A 24536-nucleotide genomic window follows, 5' to 3' on the forward strand; every position below is an offset into this window, starting at 1 on the left:
GAGATCGTATGATAATATAATAATTAACACAATATTTTTGCACTCATGTTTAAATAATTCAATGATCAATACTCGCGCTAGCTATATCCTTGTTCTGAACTTTTTGCTTATGTGGGTTGTAGTTCAAACTAAAACTAAATTGAAGTAAATTTTTAAAAGTATTTTTACAACATTAATTATTTTCTATTTCTTATTGCAAATGTTGTTAGATTTTTAGGTTAACATATTAAAAGTACGTTTATGATGACTTCCAATGTTTTGTGAAGTCGTTTTTCTATTTTTAAAATCTGTAAAAAAAGTGATTTTTCATTTAAAGTCTTCTGCCAGTGAAAGAACTTCCGAATATTTTAATTGACATTTTCTTTAGAAACTCTTCTAGTGGACGTTTTCTTTCCCCATGTTTTAAAAACGTGGGTAAAAAAGCTTCTATTTGCAGAAGGCTTTAAATAATAAAAACTATTACAAATGAAAACAAGTTCTTAAAGCACTTTAGATAATTTTTAACTAACTTAAATTTCATATCACTCTAATGGTGTGGGTTTGTTCACGAAAATATGGGAAAAAATTGCTTTGGCAGAAAGCTTTAAACAAATCCTTCTTGAAAGGTAATTAAATTAATAACTTAGTATTTATATAAAACTATTAAGTTTTTCGCACAACCTTTACTTGAAATTCGTTTAGAAACTCATACACTGACCGGAGGCTTTAAAAAACATTGGAAGTCATCACATACGTATTGGTAATGAATTCGTTGAAAGTTTTACAACTCTCTAATTATACAGCTTAGTTAACAAAAACTAGGGAAAAGAAGCGCCGTCATTGGCAGAAGGGTTTAAGCAAATCCGTTTCGAAAATAATTTAACAACTAACCAACAATTAACAGTTCGACGTGTTCTCGAACGACGTGTCTTTAGCCAACATGATGGAGCAGCACGGAGAACCCGGCATGATCCACATCAGCGAGTCGACGTTGAGGTGCTTGAGCGGCAACTTCAAGGTGGAGAACAGCAAGCTGAAGGAGAGGTACCCCGCCTTCGAAGGTTTTCATTGGTTGAATTTGAAAATTAATGCGCGTTTTTATTTGAATGTTTGAAAATTAATGAACATTTTCGAGGTAGTTTTCAGTGGCTTTGGTCTTTTTAATTTTAAACAATTATAACTATGTTTAAAAAAAAATTCAATGGTAAAAATGAAAATTGAAATTGTTTGAACGGAAATTGAACATTTTCGTGTTAGGTTTCAGTGGCTTTAATCTATAAAGTCGTTGTTAACTGTTATTTGAATATTTAAAAAAAATAATTGTTATAGTAAAACTTAAATTCAATATTGTTTGTTTAAACTATACAAGAAAATTGAAACTGTTTTGGGAAACTAATTTATAAATTAAGCAAAGTAATTGTTTTGTTTACATTCTACTTGATCATCATTCACTAAAATTACAATTTTAGTTGTATTTTCAAAGTTATAGTTTTTTTTGGTTACTGGTTTTAAATTAAAACGTATCGTAGTTTTGATTTAAAAGAACATAGTATTTTCAGTTATGTAAGATTGAAATCTAACCTTTTCATACTGTTATCTGCAATAGATAAGAACTTATTGTACTTTCTTTACACTTGCATTTATTTTGTAAAATTTTTATCAATGTAATATTTTTTTTGATATAGTTACTAGCTTATAGATTTTTTTTAAACAATTTTTTCTACAAAGATTGTTTTAAAAGTTTTTTTTTAAAGCTAAAGTAGTTTAATTTAACTCTTATACAAAAAATAAACTGTTTGAACTGTTTCGGTTAGTACACTGACACACATGAATTAAAATTATTTCATAAAATACTCATAAATAAGTAAAAAATGTACTTTTGCAGAGAAAACGGGAACAACCTACTTCATTGTGGATCCGACGCAAAATAACGCGTTGAATCCTGGCGCAAATGTTCAAAATAACGAGAATGAATCAGGCATGGTGTCGACTGTAAGTTTAACTTATTACAAACTAATACAACAACAACTAAAAAAAGTTAAAAATGGTAAGTGTGTAACAAACAAATGTAAATTTTCAAACGTTCGAAAACGGCCCATTGAAATTATCGATCTTTCGATTGGTGAATATTAAGTGCCTTTAACACAATGGCCCGCCGTCGGATTACTCTTGTTACAACAAGCGGAGATTACGTTCAGTTGGCTCATTATTCACATGTCAGGGTGGAGCGCGTGTTGTTTGTGGAAACGAGGTTGAAACGCTCCCAACGTTTTGTGCACCGCTTCTTTTAGCTTTGAAAGGTTTTTGAGGCGAAAGTAGGTATGCAGTTTCGAGAATAAGTTTTCAGGCCGGCGTTTTTAATTGAGTATAGTGACTCATAAAGTTTAAAAAGAATGTAAATTATTTTGATTTTTATTGTCTTGATAACTAGATGCAAAATTTTCATAATGTATATTTTACAACAATAAATAATTTTTTTCAGAGCATCATAATGGTTAAATATAACAAAGACTAATTTAAATTTTCTAAATAAGTTTTCCAATAAGTCCTGATTAGAATTCCTTTACTTCTTTCTAAATAACGTAGTTTAAGTTCTCTGTAGAATTAGTAGCTTTTATTTTATTCTTGTCTTTGAGAAGCCGCTAACTAAAAATAACTTATCTAATCCTTTTGTCGGTAAAGCCAAACTATTTTTAGATTTTTATCGAATCATTTAATCAATACTTTTTAACGAATGTGCAGGTATTTCAGCAATTGTTGTAAAACAAACGTTTGCAGTGTTAAAACTCAAATATATATTTTTCGCTCTGAGCCAATCTCTACTTAACATTTAGGAAAAAACTTCTGGGAGGTTTGCTTACGGATAAGTGGTATTAAGGAAAATTTCAAATATCAAGCAAGGATTTAAAACTCAGCTCACTAGGGAGATTGAATTAAGCTTGTAAAAACATGTTTATACAACAGCAATGCTCTTCGACAATGCTGACAAATAAACATGTTTATACTAAGTGCATTTGCAGATGTTAAAAACCTTTAATGTTTAAAGTTTGCTGAACCTTTTGCATAATGAGTTAGTGACGTTTCTGGCTGTTTTAGCTAAATAAAAATAAGAGTGTAAGAGCTTAGCATAAGGAACTGCATAAGAAAATAAAATCATCAGTACCGCCAATATACTTAGATCATTTGGGCAATTTTCTTCATGAAAACTCAGTCTTAATTTTTGATTGTTGAAGAAAACAATTCTCTATATTTAAATTAAAGATATCTTGGTATTTTCGTTGTAGATCATATTTTTTGAACTTATGTAACTTTCCATTCTTTCATCTTCCAAAATACATGTTTTGTTATGAGACCTCTAAGTATGCTTAAATTGAAAGTATAAAACTCTACCTACAATTCCAAATTCCTTTTGCCATGTTTGTCTAATACTTTTTTTTTTCAATTTTAAAACGCATTTCATTTTGTACCATTTTGATTTTGATCAATGTAAGTGTTGCATGTTTAAACAGTAATCTATGTAAATAATTTGCAATCTTTACATTTATGTATCTGTATGTTGTTACGTTTGCAATGCCTTTTGAATGCTGATTGTTGTACAGAATGAAAAGGAAAATGATGACGTCATAATAGCGTCATCGGAAGACAACCAATCGGCGTTGCCGCTGTTGAAAAACCAGGTATGTGCATGAAGTTTCTAAGAAAATAATTAATGTAGTGATTTATTGTTACAATTGTCATAAATTAAATATATAGCCAAATTATAAACTAAAGTACTTTACTAAAGCTATTTTTCACACATAATAAAATAGTAGTTTTTTTTTGTAAAGTAGTACAGCTATTACTACAACGAAACAGAAGTTAAAAATAGCTAATTAATTTTTCTATTAAATACATGTAAACTTATTTCTTCTTTGTTTTGTTTATTATATGAATATTTAGTTCTTAAAATTTATTAAATTGTACATCAAAGCTGAATAATATACAACTTGAATGAATTGAAATCTATAAAATAAGTGTATGCTAAATGTCTGTGTCGTTCTGTTAAGAATACATAATGTCGCTTTTGAAAAGCATGTACGCTTCTATGTCTGTACTGTATCCTTTAATTAAAAGTATGCAAAATCCAATAAAGTTGAGCAAGCAGTAGCGCAAAATCAGTGGTTTAAATTATTTTATTTTCATCTTTGATGCTTAAAAAGTTTGATCTTAGAATGTAATTGTAGGTCTGTAGGAGTACTTTGCATCTTACTTTGTTCTCTTACTTGTTTAAGTTATGTTTTTTAATCTTTAAAACAAATAGCAATTATGTATATTTTTTAATCATTTCAACACTTAATTTAATAATAGAATATAATAAGTAATATTTTTTAAAACGAAGATAGTTAAAGTTATTTCTTTACACTTGTCAAAACTAGATCATAAGCTACTGTGAAGGAATTTAAAAGTTTTTTTAATTATTTATTGTTTTTCAGATAAATAAAATTTAGGGATTTTTTATGTCAGAAAACTATGATTGATTGATTTATTTAGGTCATTTAAAAGAGTAATTGAAGTTATATATAGATTTACTATTATGTTGACAAAAGTTAAGTTTTCAATAGAACAATATTGTATTTATAATTGCTCTATTCGTTATAAGTTTGTATTTTTTTATTGAAAGTTAAACGAACAATACAAGCTAAATTGTATATCTAGAATATTTTTATCAATGCAAATCTATGTTTGTTTACAACTTAAGTCTTAGGTTTTGAATCCGTTATTAATTAAAACATTCTTAGAATAACTAGAACTAAGAAAACAATTACTAAACTATAAACATAAAAAAAAAAAAATTTAAAGAAACAACTTTTCAACAATCTAACATGTTAAAAATAATGCTGACAACTGAATTCAAAGTAGTATTAAGTATTTGATATCTTAAACTAAAATGCGTACTTAAAAATGTTTAGATCAAGTTTTAATATATTATTGAACAGGAGTTTTACTTTTTGGATACAAAAAAAGAGGCCTATGCTTGATAATTTATTTATTTCAAGCAACCTTATTAAGTCAAAATACATTCCCAATAATCTTCCATTATATATCTGTACAAAAGCACATTTCAAAAATTAATAAAATATTTAAGAATTAAATGTCATTCAATTGTTAGCCAAGGTAGTTTGTAAAATGCTAGAGAAATGTAAGTTTCGAGCCTTTTAGCAATTACCCAGTGAATAAGTGTGTGTTGTAATTTTTAAGTAATCTCTGTTATCCATTATGACTTTTGAACACTAAACACTTCTTTTTTCCTATTTTTTTTATTATTATAATGTTTAAATAGTTATTTAGTTAATATTTATTATAGAACTGCTTTGAGTATAAACTTCTTTATAGAATTTATTTTTAAAATTTAATATTAAAAGAAGTTTAGGTGTTGGTGAGTGTATATTTATCAACATAGTTAATTTATCGAACATAAAGGCCATAGGGGGAGCTGGGAGTAATTTTTTTTTGTTTTTTCAAGTTTGTTGTAGATCTTAAACCAATCCAAGAGTTGGTTTTTACAGGTTTAAAAAAACTCAAAGCAATTTTTTGGTTTGATAGATTAAAATTATAAAGTTCAATAGGTTCCTTATAAAAAACACATCTGAAACAGCGAAAAAGTTCTGTTTTATATAAATTCTTTGTCTTTCTAGGTTTTTAAAGCTCCTTAGGATCTGGATTCATAAGAAATGTAAATGCACGATTAAAACAATTTATTTTGGAATATTGTGAAAAATAAAAAGAAGATAACAGTAAAAGTCAAAAAAAAAATTAGTTAAAAAATGCTTTAAAATCAATAACATCCACACAAAAATTTACATATTAGTTTATAAAAATTAGACTGTAAAAGTCTAATACGATTTTTTTTTAAATATGGAAAAAAAATTAGAAATAGTCTTTTTCCGCTAATTTTGTTTGCGCCTTAAAAAAGAACTCCTTAAATTTTTCAAAGTTTGACGTTATCTCAAAAGATACTTAAAATTTAATAAAAAAACGGTAAAAGCATTTCGTAGTTTGTTTAAAAGTCTACAAAATGAAACCAAAATATTTAAAATTATTTTACCTATGGCATTAATGTTTTGATACAAACAGTTTTAAAAGTTTTTATTAGTATTGAGTTTTAACTACTTTAGTTTTAGTTTACACATTCCTAAAATGTAACTTTAACATTGTTTTATTTATTGCCAAGTTCTTTAAAATATTAGCTAGTCTAATTAAAATTACTTGATTTATAAAACGTTAAAAATAAGTAATGTTTATGTACAATGAAAATTTTTAGAATATATTATTTTGAATTAAAGAACTTAAAAAGTATGTAATAGACATCATGGCATTACATAAGTCCATAAAAAATTCCAATGAATCTGCTATTCAAGAAAAAAAAAAAGTTACTTATACTTAAGTTTGTTTAATCAAAGTTATATATAGTTAATTTTAATTCTAAAACTACTTAAAATATTTTAGTTTTACTAAGCCATAAAATAATCACATACATAATAAGTTATGCTGACAACCTATTTTAAGTTTAGATTAGTATACGAATAAACAATTTTATCTTTCACTTTTGAAATCAATTATTCTGCACTCTCTCTGTACGCGATTGTGGTGAGATTTAGAAATCACAAGCGCTCGAAACCGCTTTAATTATTTAATGCACCGTCGTGCTTGCGTACTTAACATTTGTGTGCTGTTTGCAGAAGGGCGAAGGCCAAAAGCAGGATTCTCAAGATTCAAACAGAAAGCAAACAGCCAACGGCGGGTCTTCGAATCAGAACTTGAGCGCGAAGCATGTTGGTATCTTGTTGCTTTTGACATTTCAGTACCATATACGCGTATAAGTTTTGAAAATTTTTTTGTAACCAATAATACATATCTAGAGTCAAATTTACGATCTCAATAAATACCTTGCTAGCTATTTTTACTCCTATTTTTGTGATACGATATATAAATGCATACCTTAAGTGAATAAATGTTAAATATTTTTTTTTGGATACTTCACATATTTACAATGATTAATGATTTAGTTTGGCACATTACTGAATTTTTTTATTTCTGTTATACTTTGAATTTTTTTTTTAAGGATCAGCTAATGGATTATTTAGGAAACTCGGTAAAAACTTCCAACGTTGAAAACTCCAATGGCGACATGAGTTTAGTGAAAGACATCTGCTCTGATCCGTTAGTTTTATATATATATAGAAGTAGTTTGTTTGTGTTTACTAATTTAAAATTATATTTTAGTAACCAATTTTTCTTTAAAATACTTTGATCAAAAATTCAATGCACATATATTATTTATTAGTTTAAATTTAGTACCTTAGATTAAAATAAAACAAAAAGTTGATACAATTTTAATTATGTAGTTTGTAGAATGCAGTTTAGTGGTTTTAAATAAGTGTAGTATTTATAAAAAAACATTTTTAATACATTCAACTTATCAAGTTTTCAGCGACAACTGATTTCAAATTGGGTTTACTCGACAGCGGCAACGTTATGTAACGCGACTTTTATAGCCAATTAAACTTGACTTGATCATTTGTATCGGAAGTCATAAATCAATTCAGTTTGTAAATAAAAACATATCTAAAATGACTGATCGCGAAACAAATTATATTTTTTTAGTTTCAAGACATATTGATTTACTGCCCTCAATTTACTTTCTTATGTTTTAAAGTTTGAAAACATTGAAAATTTATAACAACACGCTAATGAAATAGAATTTTGATTACTTTCTGCTAAAATTGTGAACAAAATAACAGTTTTGTTTATCGATTATATTGTAATTTTAAACCGGGCGCGCTTCTAACATCATAAGTGGCCACTTTAAGCGTCACAATTAAAACTTTCAAAAGTTCAAAACAGTCCAGTGTTTGATGTTGGATTTGAAGCATTAATAAATAAAAAAAAACTTGCCAAAAATTCTTCATAACGCTTTTTATGTTATAAAGTGTTTTCGCTATTGTTTTTGAATTAATCAGGTGATTAAGCCTATTTTTAGCTTAATGTTTAAATAACAGTTGTGGAATTTCGATCTGCAGTTGTTAGAAATTTCAAGATTGAAAACTAAGGTTTTATAACACTTAGCTTAGCTTTTTTAATTTTTTTCAAAGTAGTCACCACTTTAATTAACGACCGTTTTAAACCTTATAATTTTGTTGTTGCGGTTTATTAAAAGAAAGTTGTAAGTTTTTAAAGTTGCCGTTTCTAGTTCCTTTGAAACTTCTACTATATGTTTTACCACTGTTTGAGCATTAATTATCAATTAAGATTGGGTTTGACAATGTCTTGCTGCGGCATAACCTATAGATTTATTGTACATTCCAGTAATAAACACTAAAGTTTGATCAGATGAACTTTGTGTTTTTATCATTACTTAATGTACGCATCAAATTGCCAAATCATTGCTCACTACCCTTTTAAGTTCATCGGTTGTTTTTATAACGATTAAAAAAGCACCAAAGTTTAAAATGCACATTGCCATGAAAGATTTTTCAACAACTCGACTAATACTTTTATTAAAAACAATTAAAATTTCAATTTAAAATATTTATGACAGTTACTTTAACCCGTATTGACTTTTTTTTGACCACACAAAAATCGTATGAAAATTTACCGAAGCCGCAACAATATACGACGGCCATTCAGTTGTCAGCGGCTGTCATTTCAGCATAATGTGAAAAATTTTACCGTACAAACTTTTTTCACTGACACAATGCCCTCTTTGCTCAATTTTGCTGCCTTCACTGATAATTATAAACCTATCTGTACCTCTGTCATATTGTGACTGCCGTTGTCCGTAAAACTCCACACATAATTACAAAAAAATTGTGTAATTAAACAACTTCCAAAAAATGCAAGAAGCTGGTGAATATTTATTTTCAAATAATCCAGCGTATTTTTCAAAAAAGCAGTTTTATTTTTGCAGCCATTTGCCAAACAATAATCCGTTTCAAGGCGACTTTTTATCCATCTGTGCGCGCAAGTTAATTTTAGAGCGTATTTGTTGCGTGTCCTTTACCTCCAAACGCTGAAAACTTATCGATTGGGTTGTAATTCGTTTTTGCGAAACTCGGTTTTGCAGCCGAATAGTTTACCAGTTTGTTGTTCCATTAGTGCATAGTTTTCTCTTATTTTTTTTTGCAAAAAGTTTCTGATAGTCGCGTGCTAAAGTTTTGTGCACTAATAAAGTTATTTAGCAAGTAATAGTAACAAATTTAAGAAGTACTCTTTCTTATTAAACTAACACATGTTTCTGTGTGTTAAGAAGTTAACTTACTTAAACGGAGCCATGAAAGTTAAAGAAATAATTTAAGCTATAAAAGTTGAAGAAATAATTTAAGCTATGAAAGTTGAAGAAAGGATACTGTATAATTTGTTATTATTATATATTCCAGTGAACTTGTTTCGCTAGGATCTTTTGTTGACAAACGCTTAAATTTATATTTTTAAATTGTTATTAACAAGTATTCATTTTTTAATTTTTGAAACAGTTTTTTTTAAAGTTTACCACGTATATATTTTAAATCCTTGTATATTTTAAATCGAAATAATAATGTTAGTTTTTGATTGGAAACATTTTGATTGTTTTTAAAACATTTGGTAAATAATAATATCTATTACATAGTTTTTTAACTGAGTATATTAAATGAAAAAAAAAATGTTTTAATGATATATAAAAACTTCACAGTCTTTAGTTCTATCAATATTGATTATAAATAAAGAGCAGACTTATTTTCAGGTTAATGAAAGAAAGCTACAAATACACGAGTTTACTCAACAAAATGACGTTGTCTTTCAAAGACAACTCAATAGAAGAAAAATACTTGCAGCATTTCGTTGAAGGCAAAGACAAAGTTGCTCAGAAATTTCGCTGGACTTTAGTTCAAGTAGTTTTTTGTGCTAAATTTTCTCTTTTGTTTGAATAAAAATTAGTTAATAAAAATTTTTTTGTTTTAATTTAAAATCAAAGAATTTTACTAACTTTTATTTTTTTACCAGTTTAGTTAACAGAAAAAGACCTTACATTTAATGTGGTTGTATGGTGCTATAAAATTATTTTTAACACAATAATACTCTTAAGGTCGTACAAACTAATCAAAGGTTTTTACTTTGTGTATCTTCAACTGTGTTTTGTGTTTACAAAAAAATGTAATCAAAACCACAAGTTTAATCAAACGTTCACAGGATCTCGCTGTTGCATTCGTCATCGGGATTTTGCAAGTGATCTGCGCTTACGTAATGCTGTATGACGAAACGACGGCGAACATATTTGTTTGGATCACAACTTTTTTGTATGTTGCACTGATGGTTAGTAATTGTGCCTAAACAGAATGTACTGAAAGCAGTTGAACTGTAACTCATTTCTAATGTTTCGTGAAGAAGTATTTAAGTGATGTGTTGTGTAAAGTTTGATTTTTGATAACTTGATTTGTTTCACCACGAATAGTAGTTTTTAATAAGTTTAAAAACACTGTTTACTAGTCTAAATCAATATGACTACGCATTACTAAGTTTAAATTTATTGCGGTTTAATTTGTTAAGGGTTTAGCCCTTCAAAAATCAATATTAGTGAAGTTTGTAACAAAGTTACATGTTAATAAAATTTTATGAAAAGACATCAACATAAAAATAATGTCATCACTCGACTCTCATAAATTTTTACTGGTTATTTTTTGTGAAAATCACTTTATAAAAAATTATAAAAAAATAAGAATTATTTGGCAAGGAAATAAAATAGTCTAAAATAAGTAAAAGTAAAAACTTAAGTACTAAAATAGTTTGGGCAGCAGATATAAAACTTTGAAAAAGTCGGCGAACAAGAGATACTTTTAGATAAGAATTTTGATGTAATCTATCCTTCGCCATCATTTAATCAATTATCATGTACTCTTTTTTTTCAAGATTAAGTTGAAACTACAGCTCATAATATTCGCCTAGGCATTCTTCAATTCAGTTTTACTTTGATGCAACGTTCACTAATATTTTAAATTATTTGATGCACCCCGCTAACTCTGTTGAAAGTAACTTCAAACACATTTCGTACGTCTGCGGATATGTCAATAATCGATGAGGCAACATGTTGTGTGTTTTCTATTTTGTACGTACTATTCAGAGTTACTCGACGTAGTGTAAATAAACTTTGGAAAGATCAATGCTTCGGATGAAAACCCGTTTGATGTTGTTTTAAATATTTTTTAGCTGAAACATCTTTGGTTTTTTATAGATTGGTAAAACACAAATAAATGATTTGCGGAAACTTATACTAGTTTAAAAAATAAGCTTATCAATTTGTTATTTGTTTCTCATATACGAAATGTCAATACTTTTATTTTTATATAAATAATATTGACAACTCTATTTACCTATAAAGATATAACGTTGTTATCTAGTGTTCAAGTTATATTCTGATTATACTTGTCGACTTGCAGTTTATATAATAACTGAAAATCACTACCGGAGTACATTTTAATTTTTGATTAGTATAAATTACTAAAGATTAATTTTATTTGAAATAATTTATGTTTAAAGTTTTTTTTTCTCTTTTATAAAATAAATTAATATTTTCTTTAACTTTTTTAACGAGTTATAGTTTTGTTTAAATTTTAGATTGCCACACTTTTAATACTGATGTTTTTCCTCAAAAGAAACCAAAATTCTCGGGGCAAGTTTCAAGGCAGCAAACAATATTGGGCTTTTTGGACAAGGTATTTGTATATATCTAACATAATATACAGAGTCGTATTTGTAATTTTTTATAAATGTTTGGATTGTTTTATTATAAAAATATATGCTTTCAATAACTCAAAGAAGTATATACTGAGTTTGATATTTTTGTCCCTTTCTTTATTTTGCCAAAGAAGTAGTAAAATATTATAAAATAAATACAATTATTATTTTATAAGCTTAATTAAATCGTAAATATTTATTTAGTTTATATTGTTATAATTCAAAACTCAACTTAAAAATTAAAAATTGACGTTTTGCTACGGATCGCAAATTGTTTATTCTTATTTTGTACACCACCACATTTAAGTTTCAACCAATCACAGGCAAGTATTGTTCGTGTTCTTCGTGACGGCCACCTCATTTGTAATTCTCACCTTCTACTCGTCTTGCAGTATAAACCACGCTCGGCTGATGACCATCCTCCTACTTGTAAACTGCTGCACATTCTCAAACGTTTACTTGTTGATCAGGTATGCTTTTATATGTATATATATTTATTTATGTAGAAAATAAGGTGATTGTTTAAACTATATCACTTTCTACAGAGCCCACTTGAAAGGGCAATTAATGACAATTTTGTTTTGTCTTTATGAAAAATATGTTCTGAAATTTTTAAAATCGCATTTTCTTAATAAATTGTATATTTATGTATATATATATATATGTGTAATACATCTAACTATGTGTCATTTTTATTAACCTACAGCTATCAGAAAAAATTGATGTTAATTTAAGTATTATAAAACAACTAAAGTCTTTTTATCTTTGAAAATTCCAACACTTGGAAATTTTATGTTAGAAAAAAATTTAACAATTAATTAACTGTATTGCTTGATTCAAAAACAGAAGCTTCTATAAGCCGATTTTGTAATAGTATCTCTTAAATATAAAAAAAAAAATTCAATTTCACAGAGGCGGAATGGTGACGCTGGTTTTTGTCGCTCACTCGGTCATATATGTAGTTGGATGCAAAGATAAATGTAAGTTTCATTTTTAATACATTTAACTATGCATCATGCAATTTAGGTTTTTTATTTATTTCAAATACAACAAATTGTAGTTCTGAAAGCCTCATCGGACATCAACGATCAGAGAGGACTGGAATTCGTTGTTAATTTCATGTTTCTTGTGGCTTTGGTTGTTTATTTCGGAAGAAGCTTAGAGGTTTGAAAGAGTTAATTAAAACTAAAAGAAATCTTTATAATATTTCATCTGAATACAGTGTTTATTTTGAGACATGTTAATGAAAATAAACTATAGTTTTTTTGATGCTAATTATTTTTTTAGATGTTTTTTGATTGCAACAGCATTTTTTTGAATGCATTTATACACTACATAGTTTAAGTAGTTTCTACCAGTGTATGCTTTTGCATTCTTAAATATTAATAAAATATCTTTTACAATACTGTTTATTTTTTCGGACCACATTTACAACAATAACATTAAATTACTTTCCCATACAGATAGCGAACAGGCTGCTGTTCTACAGCGAGCACCAGATAAACATTTACAACAAGAACATGCAGACCGAACGGAGGGGGGTCGAAGATCTGCTGGAAAATTTCATTCCTCCCCACGTCAGGCAGACCATGAAGGTAATAATATTATTTTTACTTAAAATCTATTTTAATTCTAGTTCTCATGAAGGTAATACTTGTTTTGTTTCTTAAATACTATTTCAAATCTAAGCTTCGTATTTTTTAGCTCGATATTTCAAACAGTATTCTCATAACCTTTTGAATTTTGCGTTGCTTGGTTTTAAGCAGAAAGTAAATTTCAAGCTGTGTATAGTTTATCAGTATTAAGATCGTAGAATATAAATGAAAGGTTAATAAGCAGTAATGCGATTAACATTAAAGAGAGCATGTAATACATTTAGTAATGTTTACAATACTTGTACTGTTTGTGTACGGACAGGGGAATTAAAAATAGTTATTTATTTAAAGAATAATCTTTTGTTTTAATGGAAATCTGTATCACATAGAATTATTTTACTGTTACGAATTCTGGTTGAATTTCTTCATTTAAAGGGTTTTTCTAGTACAAGTTTTCTATTCAACTTCATACACTGCTTATATTTTCTTTCGTGTCTAAGAGAATACTTTAACTTTATAAATTACAAAAAAAAATAATTTATAATTTTTGCATGATTGTGTTTTAATGCTTTTTTTTAAACACCCGTCTTTATTTATATTATTCTGCATGTGATTTTACGCTTGCAGGACAAATTTTAAACATAATTTTAGCAGAAAGTCTTGTGTTTTTACGGCAATCACATGTTTCACGCGCATTTGTTTAAAGTAAGCATTAGCCAGTCGATGTGCTTTTGCTTTATTTTAATTTTTTATGACAAAAAATATTACTCGTTTTGAAATATGTGTTAATTAGTTTTAATAATTCTAATAATTTTTTGTTTGCCAAGTGAAAAACGTCATTAGGTTAGCTGTAGTGGAATTATGATTTTAAGTTACATATTTTATGTTGACTTTTAATAATCTTATTGTTTTATCGTGAGGATTAAATCACCAATTTTATTTTATTGGTTGTATGTTTTTTAGCGAACTTAAACACTAATTGTTTTATTGGATTTCATTACAAAAAAAAATCATCTTGAATAGTTATATTGTGTTGTAATTAACTATACTTTGTGTTTATTATATTTTAATTATCACCGGTGTGTTATTTCAGATGAATTCTCTGAAATTACAAAGTCTAAAGATGAAAATAGACTACTTAATAATATTGCTTTACTTAAAAATATAAAATACAGGAATTTATTTATTTTTATGTTTAATAATACACTTTGTGTAAAGAATTACTCCTAAGTGTGTAGAACTTTTTAATGAACAAACTTTAATTTTGTCAAATGTAAATTGATCTTAAAAGAGTTTCGTTATCAGTGTGTCATAAATACAAAATGTGCTAAAATATTTTATTATCTTTATAGTTTAAACTAACTATTTTTTTAAAGCTCACTAAAAGTTTAGATTTCAAAAATTAAATTTTAACGAGCACTTTAATTGTTTCTGCAAATTTATGTACACATAGTTCAGTGGTGTGTATTTTACTTCCTCAACGTTGCAGCCACAACTTCAACCATAATCCATCATCCGAACTTCTTGAGCACGAACTGTTTCGAAACCGCGAATGAACAAAACTTTTGCTCGCCACACACACATGCATTAGCGCGCATTTCTTCTGGCTTTTCGCGCAAATCGATTTTAACAAGACTCGCGTGTTAAGCCTCCCCATGCGCAAGTCTGCCGGGACTGCGTTATGGGATTCCTTACTTTCGGCTTGTCAAATCCACTTGAATAATTTATCACAGAGATGTGTTTTTTTTTTTGAATCTCGCCAGAGGGTTGCGGAAAGCGATAGGCTTCGCGCATGTTTGAAGCGAAATGTTGGAATATTAAAAGTTTTAACTTGACAAACTTTTATATGGTTTCTTGTTGTCAAAATAGTTTTTGACTGCGCATGTTAAATAAGGGTATAAACTTCAAAGTCATGTTAAAAAATAGTTTAATAGAATTAGTTTTTAAAAAGATCTAAAGATTAGTTTAAATTTTTGTACTGCTTAAGTAAGTATAAACTTAATTTGCGTTTAAGCCTTAAACAGAAGTAACAGTTGTACTTAAAAAAGTTTGAATAGTTTATAAATAAAGTGTAATGGTATTGATTAATTCTATCTAGCCGTTTACATTGCAAAATAAAAAACAGTTTTCCCAGTAATGGTTTTTCAGAATTTTACTTAAATTTAGAATTCATTATACTTGAAAATTACAAACGATTTATAACATATTTGTTATTTGTTTCTCTAAGTGTTACTAAAAACTGACCTTTTTTGTCAAAATTTGATTTTTCTAAATCTTTATTAACTAGTCTCAAAATAATTTGCGTTATTGATATTTTTATATAAACGAGTACTAATCAAAAAATACTAAAAAAAAAATTAGAAGTTTATAGACGATTAAAATGGTTATAAAACTTAAGAAAACGATAATAAAACCTCATTAGTAACTAATAATTCATCTTGCCCTATTTTTTTAAAAGTAATTTGAAATAATAACAACAAATTAATTAGGACGCGAAATCAATTCTAGAGTATTTTATTCCAAAGTACCACGACCTTTTTTATATTTAATTCACCTCAAAGGTTAAGTAAACATTTACTGGTACTAGTCGTAAGTTTTACTATAAAGTAGTTTAAATTATTTTAACTAATAAAACATTGACGCAATAATAAAAGTAAATTGTTAACTTTTTTTATTTTACATTTTATTTACGTATTCACATAAAGTTAGCTGTAATTCTTTTTTTAGATTTTTCTTCCATTATAGCTTTTGAGCAAGATTTTCAAACTTAAATATTATATTGAGATTTATAGCGTTTTTAAAAGCTTAAATGTTGCATAAATTAGTAAATTGATTTTTAGTTTACTTTTTTAAACATTTTTAGTTTACTGGTACTTTCTGTATTTTTAAAATAACCAGTTGTTATAGTCTACTAATACATAAGACTTCCGGGAATAAATGCTTTTTTCAAGTAAAGCAATACAATGTAATTTAAAATTTATAAGAAAACAATGTTTTTTCTTATTATGAATAACCACTACACAATCAATAATCTTCATAAAATCACAGTGTTTGTTTAGAGTGGTGGCTTTAAATATTTGCTTGCATATACTTTCCAGTAATTGTTTTTAGAATAAATATTTGACGGTTTCTTTATGAAAGTTTAAACACGCATTTACATATGTGTTTGATTAGTAACAATAGCCATTTCTTTTGAAATAGTTTAACGGTTAAATATGTTTTGTTCAAAAAAAAGGTAAAGTTTATTAATTCGTTAAATAAAAATTTTGGCAGTTAATAAGGGTATCTTTTTTAAATTATTCAAATAAGTTTACAACTATATAAATTAATTTTAAATTCTGAACGTGTTATTTTATTATATTACGCTTACTATAAAACCTTAAAAGGATAAAAAACTTATAACACCTGAAACAGTTTGTAGTTAATTTAAGCCAAGTACATACTTCAGAGAACAAAGAATTTAAAATTATTAGATCTTTTGATAACTATTTTAATTAATTAGTTCCAAGAAAATCAGTTCAATCACTATTGTAATTATACGCTTCAAAAAGTATTTAATTAAGGCAATAAAAGTTATAAAACGAAAAGCAGTGCTTTCAGATCTTTATAGTTCAAAATTTTTTTTTTGTTTTTGTATAGTTTATAGCAGTTTTGAAGATTTTAACTGAAATGAGAAAAAGCTGCTTTAATTGAATAATTTCAATATGCTATAAGTACTAACAATAAAATAGTTTATATATAAAGTATTTGAAAATAAGAAAAATGTATATAAGTTAAAACATTCAATTTTATAAAAATAAAAAAATCGTAAAGTTGCATTCTTTTAAATACGTAAGAAAAAAGTTTAATTTTGCTAAATTGTTAGTTGTAAATTATAATTTTTGTTTGTTCTCTTACACATATATCCCAGTTTTTTTTTAAGTTTAGCCTAATGTCTTGTTGCATGTTTGTATTTGTAAAAAAGGATACCGAACTTATCATTCAACTTTGGATCTCGTTCGAATTATTTCAAACATTTTTTTGACAGTAATATTTAAAGCGAAGAAACAAGTTTCACTAACATTTTTTGATATTCAAAATCAATCATGCAGAACCAAACAAGCGTGTATTCGAAGACGCACAGGAAGGTCGGCGTGGTGTTCGGCAGCATTACGAACTTCAACGAACTGTACGATGAGGACTACGAAGGTGGCATCGAGTTCATCAGGGTCTTGTCAGAACTCATCAGTTAGTTGGCTGGAAGTATTAATAAATCAAAATTGGCGTGAGAATAAAACAATTAAAATAAGAAAAGAAAATTATTGAATATATTTTAAATTTTTACAAAAGTGTTTTCAATGTTGAGTTCTGTTAGTTCAGTTAGTTGACCGGAAATGTACGCTACTGATTTATTCGATATTAAATATCAATATATTATATTTAGTTTATTATTATCTAAGTTATTAATTTATTATTAGTTTTTATTAATAATTGTTATGAAAATTATTTGTAACTTAGACTAGTAATCTAATAATTAGTTTATTGAAAAAGGTTGCCACTTTACCTGGAAAAACCTGGAATTTGATATATTTTGAAAAAACCTGGAAAAACCTGGAATTTTTAATAATTTTAACATTTTCAGTTGTAAAATTTTGATTTGACACAAAAAATCTATCATATAATTAAGATTTTTAGTCATCATCAAAAAAAATGTTTATTAAAAAACACATTTAAAGTAACTTTACAGTATCTTTTCAATATTTTTATACTATTTAACACAGTTTCTTAAATAGAAATTAACTTAAAACTAAAAATAGACCCAAACATGTGTACTTTTAAAAACCTGGAAGAAATTTGAAAAACCTGGAAATTTTTTTTATTAAATTCTGATTAAATTTAGTTAACACACCAATAAACTAATTAATATTATTTAAATTATTGCAAGAATAAAATGTTTTAAATGAAACAAGAAAAATTTGGAATGTTTTTAATAGAAATTTTACTCCAGCTTTAGTTCATCAAGGTTACATGACAATTCAAATTCGGACAACTGAAATTCCGACAACTCAAATTCTTGAAAAAATATTTAAAGAACTTTATCTTAATAAGTTATATAAGTTTGAAGAAAATAAAATATACATATGTGGATCTTATTAATATCTACAATCCACTTTTTTATTTTTTGCAAAATCTAAAATATTTTCCAAGATATTTTAAAATTACTAAAAATAACTATACTTTTTAATTTATTTAAGCCATACTTAAAATATATTTAATGTTTTGCAAAACGAAAATAAAATTGTTTGTAGATACTAATATGACCTACATATTTATTTTTTATATTTGACAAATATACATTATTTTTTTGTTTGTGGCCGTTTCAATTTTTTTTTAAAGAATTTGAATTGTCCGAATTTTAATAGTCGTGCACCCGTTCATCAAAATGCCGTTTAAAAATATAAAATACAGTAACCTCTCGCTTATTTACGCACATTGTGTCAACAGAAAAAGTGCGTAAAGATATGAGAGATCGTAAAGAAACGAGAGGTACCAAATATACTCACTATAATGGCTGTTTTTTGATATTGCTTCTAGTTAAAAGCAAACTGGGCACTTTCCCACTATTTGTTTACTTAATTTATAAATATGAAAACAACAGATAAAACTACACATTTATAAAAAAAAGGATTTGAATTTCTATAAAATAATAATAACACGAGTAGAAATAATTTTACTATTTTAATAATAAGTATAAATTATCTTTATCTTTGTTTATATGTGACATTTGTATTCTAATCTACTTAGCAAATTCAATTTATAATTTAGCATTTCTTTACAATTATAGAACGGTGTTTATTAATATATAGGGCAAGACTGCTGTATTATTTCTTTGTGTTTTAAACTCTCATTATTTCATTATACTTTCATTCTTAAACACAGTCATGTTTATTTCAGAATTTTGATTTAATCTCTTATTGTTAACAAAATTTCTGATATACTGAGGTATAACTAAATGTTTATCAATTAGTCAAAAAACATAAGTTTACAAAGTCTGAAGATATAGAGAGGTGTGTTAGCATTCAAAAACATATTTTAATTTAAAAATATACATTAAACCTAATTTGTGCAATATAAAAAAAATTAAAATTTTTATTTTCTGATAGAATTCTGAAATGCGTAACTAAACGAGAGTGCGTAACGTCACGAGTGCGTAAAGATCCGAGAGGTTACTGTAAACATAAAATTCAAAGAGTAATAAAATTTTCTTATAATAAATTGTAACAGGTGATTTTGACGACTTGTTGGACAAAGAGGAGTACAATCAAATCGATAAAATAAAAACTATTGGAACAACCATGATGCTAGCTTCTGGTTATTTTTAAACTTGTTATTAAAATAGTTTCAATTTTAATCAGTGGGTTTTCAAAACAGACTATAATACTAGGTTAAAAAAATTTGTATAAAAGTTTGGAAACACTCTTGAGTACTTTGACTGACCGTAAATAAAACTACTTAATGAATTTTTTTTTACAGATAAACTTAAAAAAAATAAAAATGAAGTATTTTTTTATTCATTGTAAAATTTTAAGTGTAGTTCAATAGTGTATCAGAACTTTTTCTCCCTTTTGGATTAATCGTATAACTTTATATAAGTTTTGCTTTGCGAAAAGTTTACCGCAAATTTATAGTTTGAAGTAGCTTCTTTGAATACAAAATTTTCACGGAAGTATGATTTCAGGTTTGAACGTTTCTGACGAGAATTGCGAAGAAAAAGCCGAAGAACATTTGAAGCAGCTGATGAGTTACTGTATTTCCATGCAGGTCGCTTTGATATTATGAAGATTAATCAAATTTGATTATTTTAGTTTTACGCCTATAATATTCAATTTGCAATTTCTAATAAACAACAACTTTTTTTTTCTATTTCTTAAAGCAAAATTTTGTTAGTTGCAATTAGTTTTGTGAGGTTATTTACTTGCAAAGTTTCCAAAAAAAAAAGTAGGATCAAGGGTATTAGTTAAATTAATACTAAAAATGTGTGAGTTTTGCAAGTAAGTTAAAACTTTTAAAGATGTTTTTTCGAACATTTGGATATTTTATAAACTTTTTTAAAAAGTATTCGTGACCGCAAGAATTTTAGATTGAAATACCTTTTTTATATGATAAGCACATCTTAGTTGGTTCAAATAAACAAGTTGCATTTTGTTGAATTTCAAAATTACATACACCAGTGTAACTCAACATGATGTAATAAAATACCAACCTTAATGTTTACTTAAAGTAATAAATGTAATAACCCCAAAAGATAAATCAAATAAATAATAACAATCTACCAAATAAATTTAAGTATATTAATTTAAAAAAAAAGGCATAAAAATAACATTAAAATTTACAATTATCCACACCAGAACTGCTTGGACCTGTTCAACAAGTCCCTGCTCAACTTCCAACTTGTGCTCAGGATCGGTTTCAACCACGGGGAAGTTACCGCGGGCGTGATCGGCAACACGAAGCGGTTGTACGACATTTGGGGCGACACGGTCAACACCGCCAGCAGGATGGACTCCACGGGGGTTCCCGGGAGAATACAGGTTTGTGTGTTGGCTTGTCGTGGTTTTTGATTTTTTTTCAATTTGTGTTCTTTTCAAAGGTTTCCGAGGAGAGCAAAAAAGCGCTGGAGAATCACTACAACTTCAAGCACATCGGAGAAAAGTTTGTAAAAGGTTTGTTGTTTAATAGTTAGGTTTTGTTAGTTATGAAAAACTATTAATAAATTTTAGCGTGGTCTTATGTAAAATAGCTTTTTTGGTTGTTATCTTTTAATATTTTTTTTTAAACATTATTAAAAAACGAAAGCTTAAAAATGAGGGACAAGCACTTTATAAATAACTGTTGAAATAAGACAGTGTCCAACACTAGTATTTTTTGTATTAAGATCATAGTTTGATTTAATAAAAACGAACATAAATATCAAAAATTTTAGGAAAAGGTCGTATGGAAACATACTTGCTAGTGAGAGATGATGAAGACTCCAGGAAAATCATTCCAAATCCCACTTTTGACTACAAACCCTTCTAATATTAAAATTGAGTCTTTTACAAAAATGTTTCATTCAAGTTTTTTATTTTGTCAACTATAAAATTTATAAAAGTTTAAATTTTTAAATAAGTTGCTGCAACTCTAATTTGAAATTTACAACGAGACATTCTGAACACTCGAGCATTCTTGAGTTTTTGTTTTCATATTCTGTTTGTTTAATTTGATCGTTTAAATCCTGAGTTTTCTTCAATCAAACGCTCTTTACCGTTTTTCTTAAATAATTAATATTATGACGTTTTAATTTCGTTATTATGACGTTTTATTTACATTATTATGACGTTTAATCTGTTTATAATCGTGATTTGCACATTTTTTCCTAAAATTAAATATTGTAAAACTATTTTGCTACCATGATTACTCTACTATTGCTTTTGCCTTTATATTGTGGTTTCGTTATATATCAGGGTATTTTTCTTTACTGCAATATTTATTTGACTATATGATTGATGAGTATGAGTCTACTACCTTGTTCTTTTATTACCTGTTTACTCGTTAATGCAAGTTTTTTTTTTGATGTGAATTTTTACTTATTTTGCAAGTTTCATTCTATGTAAAAGTGAGTTGAAAAGTGTACGTTCCGGTACACTGAGAATGCAAAATATTTTTTAGATCCAACTTGTAAGTTTTACTTTTGCTTATACTTTTCAGTTGGCGTTTGAAAGCTTACTTTTTCTTTTTGCACATTTTTTTGTTTCGCTCGATAAGTGGTGGTTCCATTTACTTCTTATTATTGTACCCAGTTTAACTTCAATAAAGTATAAGGTTTTTATAAGCATTTTTATTATAAATTGATAATTTGCTAGCTTAAATGATGAAATTTAAAAACTAAAAATTGCCTACCAATTTGAATAGTTACCAACAAAAACTTAATATTTGTGAATATAGTTTTTTTTTCGTTGTAACTACAAAGTAAATACAACAAAGTATAAAATGTAATATACACTTTATCTAATGATCTGAACATATTAAATTAAGCTTCTATTATTAAAAATAACACAAGTAGACTTATTATTCAAAGTTTATGATTTTTTCGAACGTTTATTAATTACAGTAGAACATAAGATTTAGTTTTTGATGTGAGTGTTAAATGTAGAAATGGAATTTAGATAAAATTAATAAATAAAACTATCAAGGCTGATACAAATTTATTTAACTTGCATTTTTTTAATTGCTAAGAATATAATTTAGAAAAATTTATTAAAAAAAACTTGATTATATTTTATATAATTAATTATTTTTATGTTATTGATAATTTAACAAAATACTTAAGTCGAAAGTGGTAATAGTTTTAACTTTAATAGTTTAACCTAAAACATTATGAAACGTCTGTTTATGCTTTTAAGATCGGCACTGGAGTTAGTAAATTTTATTCGCAAGTTTCCATAAGTGTATTATACCTCAGTAATTGTATTTTATTTGGTTATCAACTTAGGGGTCGGCAAACTTCTAGAATCTAGATACTAGATAAAAATAAAATTGTTTACATCCACAATTTGTTTATAAAAAGAAAATAAATACAAAAAATGTCTAAGATATTTTCAGTTCAACTTTTTATATTGATCTAGTTAATAATTTACATATTTTACACTTTTCAACCAACTTGATAAAAACTTGTTAGTGTACCTATACAAAAGAAACATTGACTCATTGAGTGGAACTTTAAGTAATAGTTTAAATATGGTAAAATATGATAGTGCTTACAACAACATAGACCTGGAAAAGAGGCTAAAAGGTATTCAAGTGGTGTGCGACACGATAACCAATTTTTTTTTTCCTGCACCAGGTCCTAGGACCAGTTATTTTGAGCGTCTGTTTTTTCGTTCAATAAATTATAATATAGACTTGATTAATATCATTAGAGACATGATAAATAAAAATAAAAAGTACTATCTTTAAGTGTAGTGTCAGTTTACTCCAGATTAAATCATATGAAATTAATGTTTCCATTACAACAGGGTTTCCCAACTAGGATTGCTCGCACTCCTTGGTGGTGCGAGGCAGCATTCAAGGGGCTGCAAGATGGCTATTAAATTTTGTTTGATAGATAAGGAGATTTTTCTTTAACTTGGGTGACTGTAAGCCAAAACTTCGTTCACTAAAATTAACTATCGATTTTTAAAGCTAACAAGCAATTCAAATCATTAAAAAAAAAAGTTTGATAATTACGCCATAGTATAATTGAATAATTTTAACCTAAGCTTTCAAATTCAATACTAATTTAGTAATAAAGATTAAAATCTATTTATAATTTAATAATAAATAGAAAAATTTAGTCATTAAATCTAAAGTGGGTCTTTTGTTGAATTCTAAATCTTTTCAAGAAAATCAAGCATAAATAAAAACTTAATTTTCCGTTAAATACGTTGTGAGTATTTGCCAAACGACGTGTCAATAGGAGTTTTATTGAAGAAACAGGATTAGTTTTTGTTTTTATTTTCGTTTGTTAAAAATAAAAGTTTTGTTTTTGTGTTTAAAAATAGATTCATATTTATTTCGTTTGACTAAAAGTTAATTGTTTTTTTAACTTATTTAAAGATAGAACAGGTAGAATAACGAGTGATGAGTTTAAAACTCACTTGTTTGACCTTCAGAAAACGTTTATCGTTACAGAAGGAGTCTGAGTTCTGCTGTTTTTTACCTTAATAAAAACTTGTGCAGTTTGTTGTATTTTTTAATTTCCATTTATTTAATTCTTGTTAATATAAAAGACCACTATAAAAAAATTGATAAACAAATCTTTATTGTTTTCTATAAAATTGTTTTTAAATAAATCATTACATTACAACATATGTATGCTTTATTCAGTCAAATGTTCTCCAAGTAAGTCTCTCATACCGCTGAAATGTATAAGGCTGATTTTATTTTCCAGATTTCGTTATGGGCTGCAAGAACGCGAGTTATAGAATTTTGTTTTATTGTCTAAGAACAGGTTCATTTGAAATTCAAGTTTAAAGATATTTAGGTAAGTTTACGCTGATAGCATTTGTCACTATTTAAACATACCTGAATCAGTTATTTATCCTGGTTCTGTAGTTTTAAATCCATCAAGAACCTTTTTTTGTAGTAAAGTATAAGTATGTATTTTACGAAACTAAACAATCAACTAATTTTAAATTAACTAAACAGGTCGATGAA

The 24536-nt window shown here is 26.8% G+C and overlaps 1 protein-coding gene across 2 annotated transcripts in view; it reads left to right on the forward strand.

Moving 5' to 3' along the window:
- Positions 1-22167, forward strand: part of LOC145843844 (adenylate cyclase type 9-like) — a 34472-nt gene extending 12305 nt beyond the window's left edge. Inside the window, exons 10-27 of one of the 2 annotated variants that reach the window (XM_082951086.1) lie at positions 884-1040; positions 1865-1971; positions 3579-3656; positions 6699-6791; positions 7082-7179; positions 9740-9887; positions 10186-10308; positions 11608-11705; positions 12051-12197; positions 12640-12707; positions 12788-12891; positions 13191-13322; positions 17414-17549; positions 19587-19673; positions 20041-20123; positions 20711-20893; positions 20953-21025; positions 21286-22167. In XM_082951086.1, the coding sequence (XP_082807212.1) occupies positions 884-1040; positions 1865-1971; positions 3579-3656; positions 6699-6791; positions 7082-7179; positions 9740-9887; positions 10186-10308; positions 11608-11705; positions 12051-12197; positions 12640-12707; positions 12788-12891; positions 13191-13322; positions 17414-17549; positions 19587-19673; positions 20041-20123; positions 20711-20893; positions 20953-21025; positions 21286-21380 (2010 nt within the window). In that variant the 3' untranslated portion in view covers positions 21381-22167. The remainder of the gene's footprint in view (positions 1-883; positions 1041-1864; positions 1972-3578; positions 3657-6698; positions 6792-7081; positions 7180-9739; positions 9888-10185; positions 10309-11607; positions 11706-12050; positions 12198-12639; positions 12708-12787; positions 12892-13190; positions 13323-17413; positions 17550-19586; positions 19674-20040; positions 20124-20710; positions 20894-20952; positions 21026-21285) is intronic. The other variant, XM_082951087.1, reaches the window with a different exon arrangement.
- Positions 22168-24536: the final 2369 nt, after the last annotated feature.

The sequence above is a fragment of the Thalia democratica genome, chromosome 9 (genome assembly GCF_965202585.1).
Source record: "Thalia democratica chromosome 9, ktThaDemo2.hap1.1, whole genome shotgun sequence".
NCBI lineage: Eukaryota > Metazoa > Chordata > Thaliacea > Salpida > Salpidae > Thalia > Thalia democratica.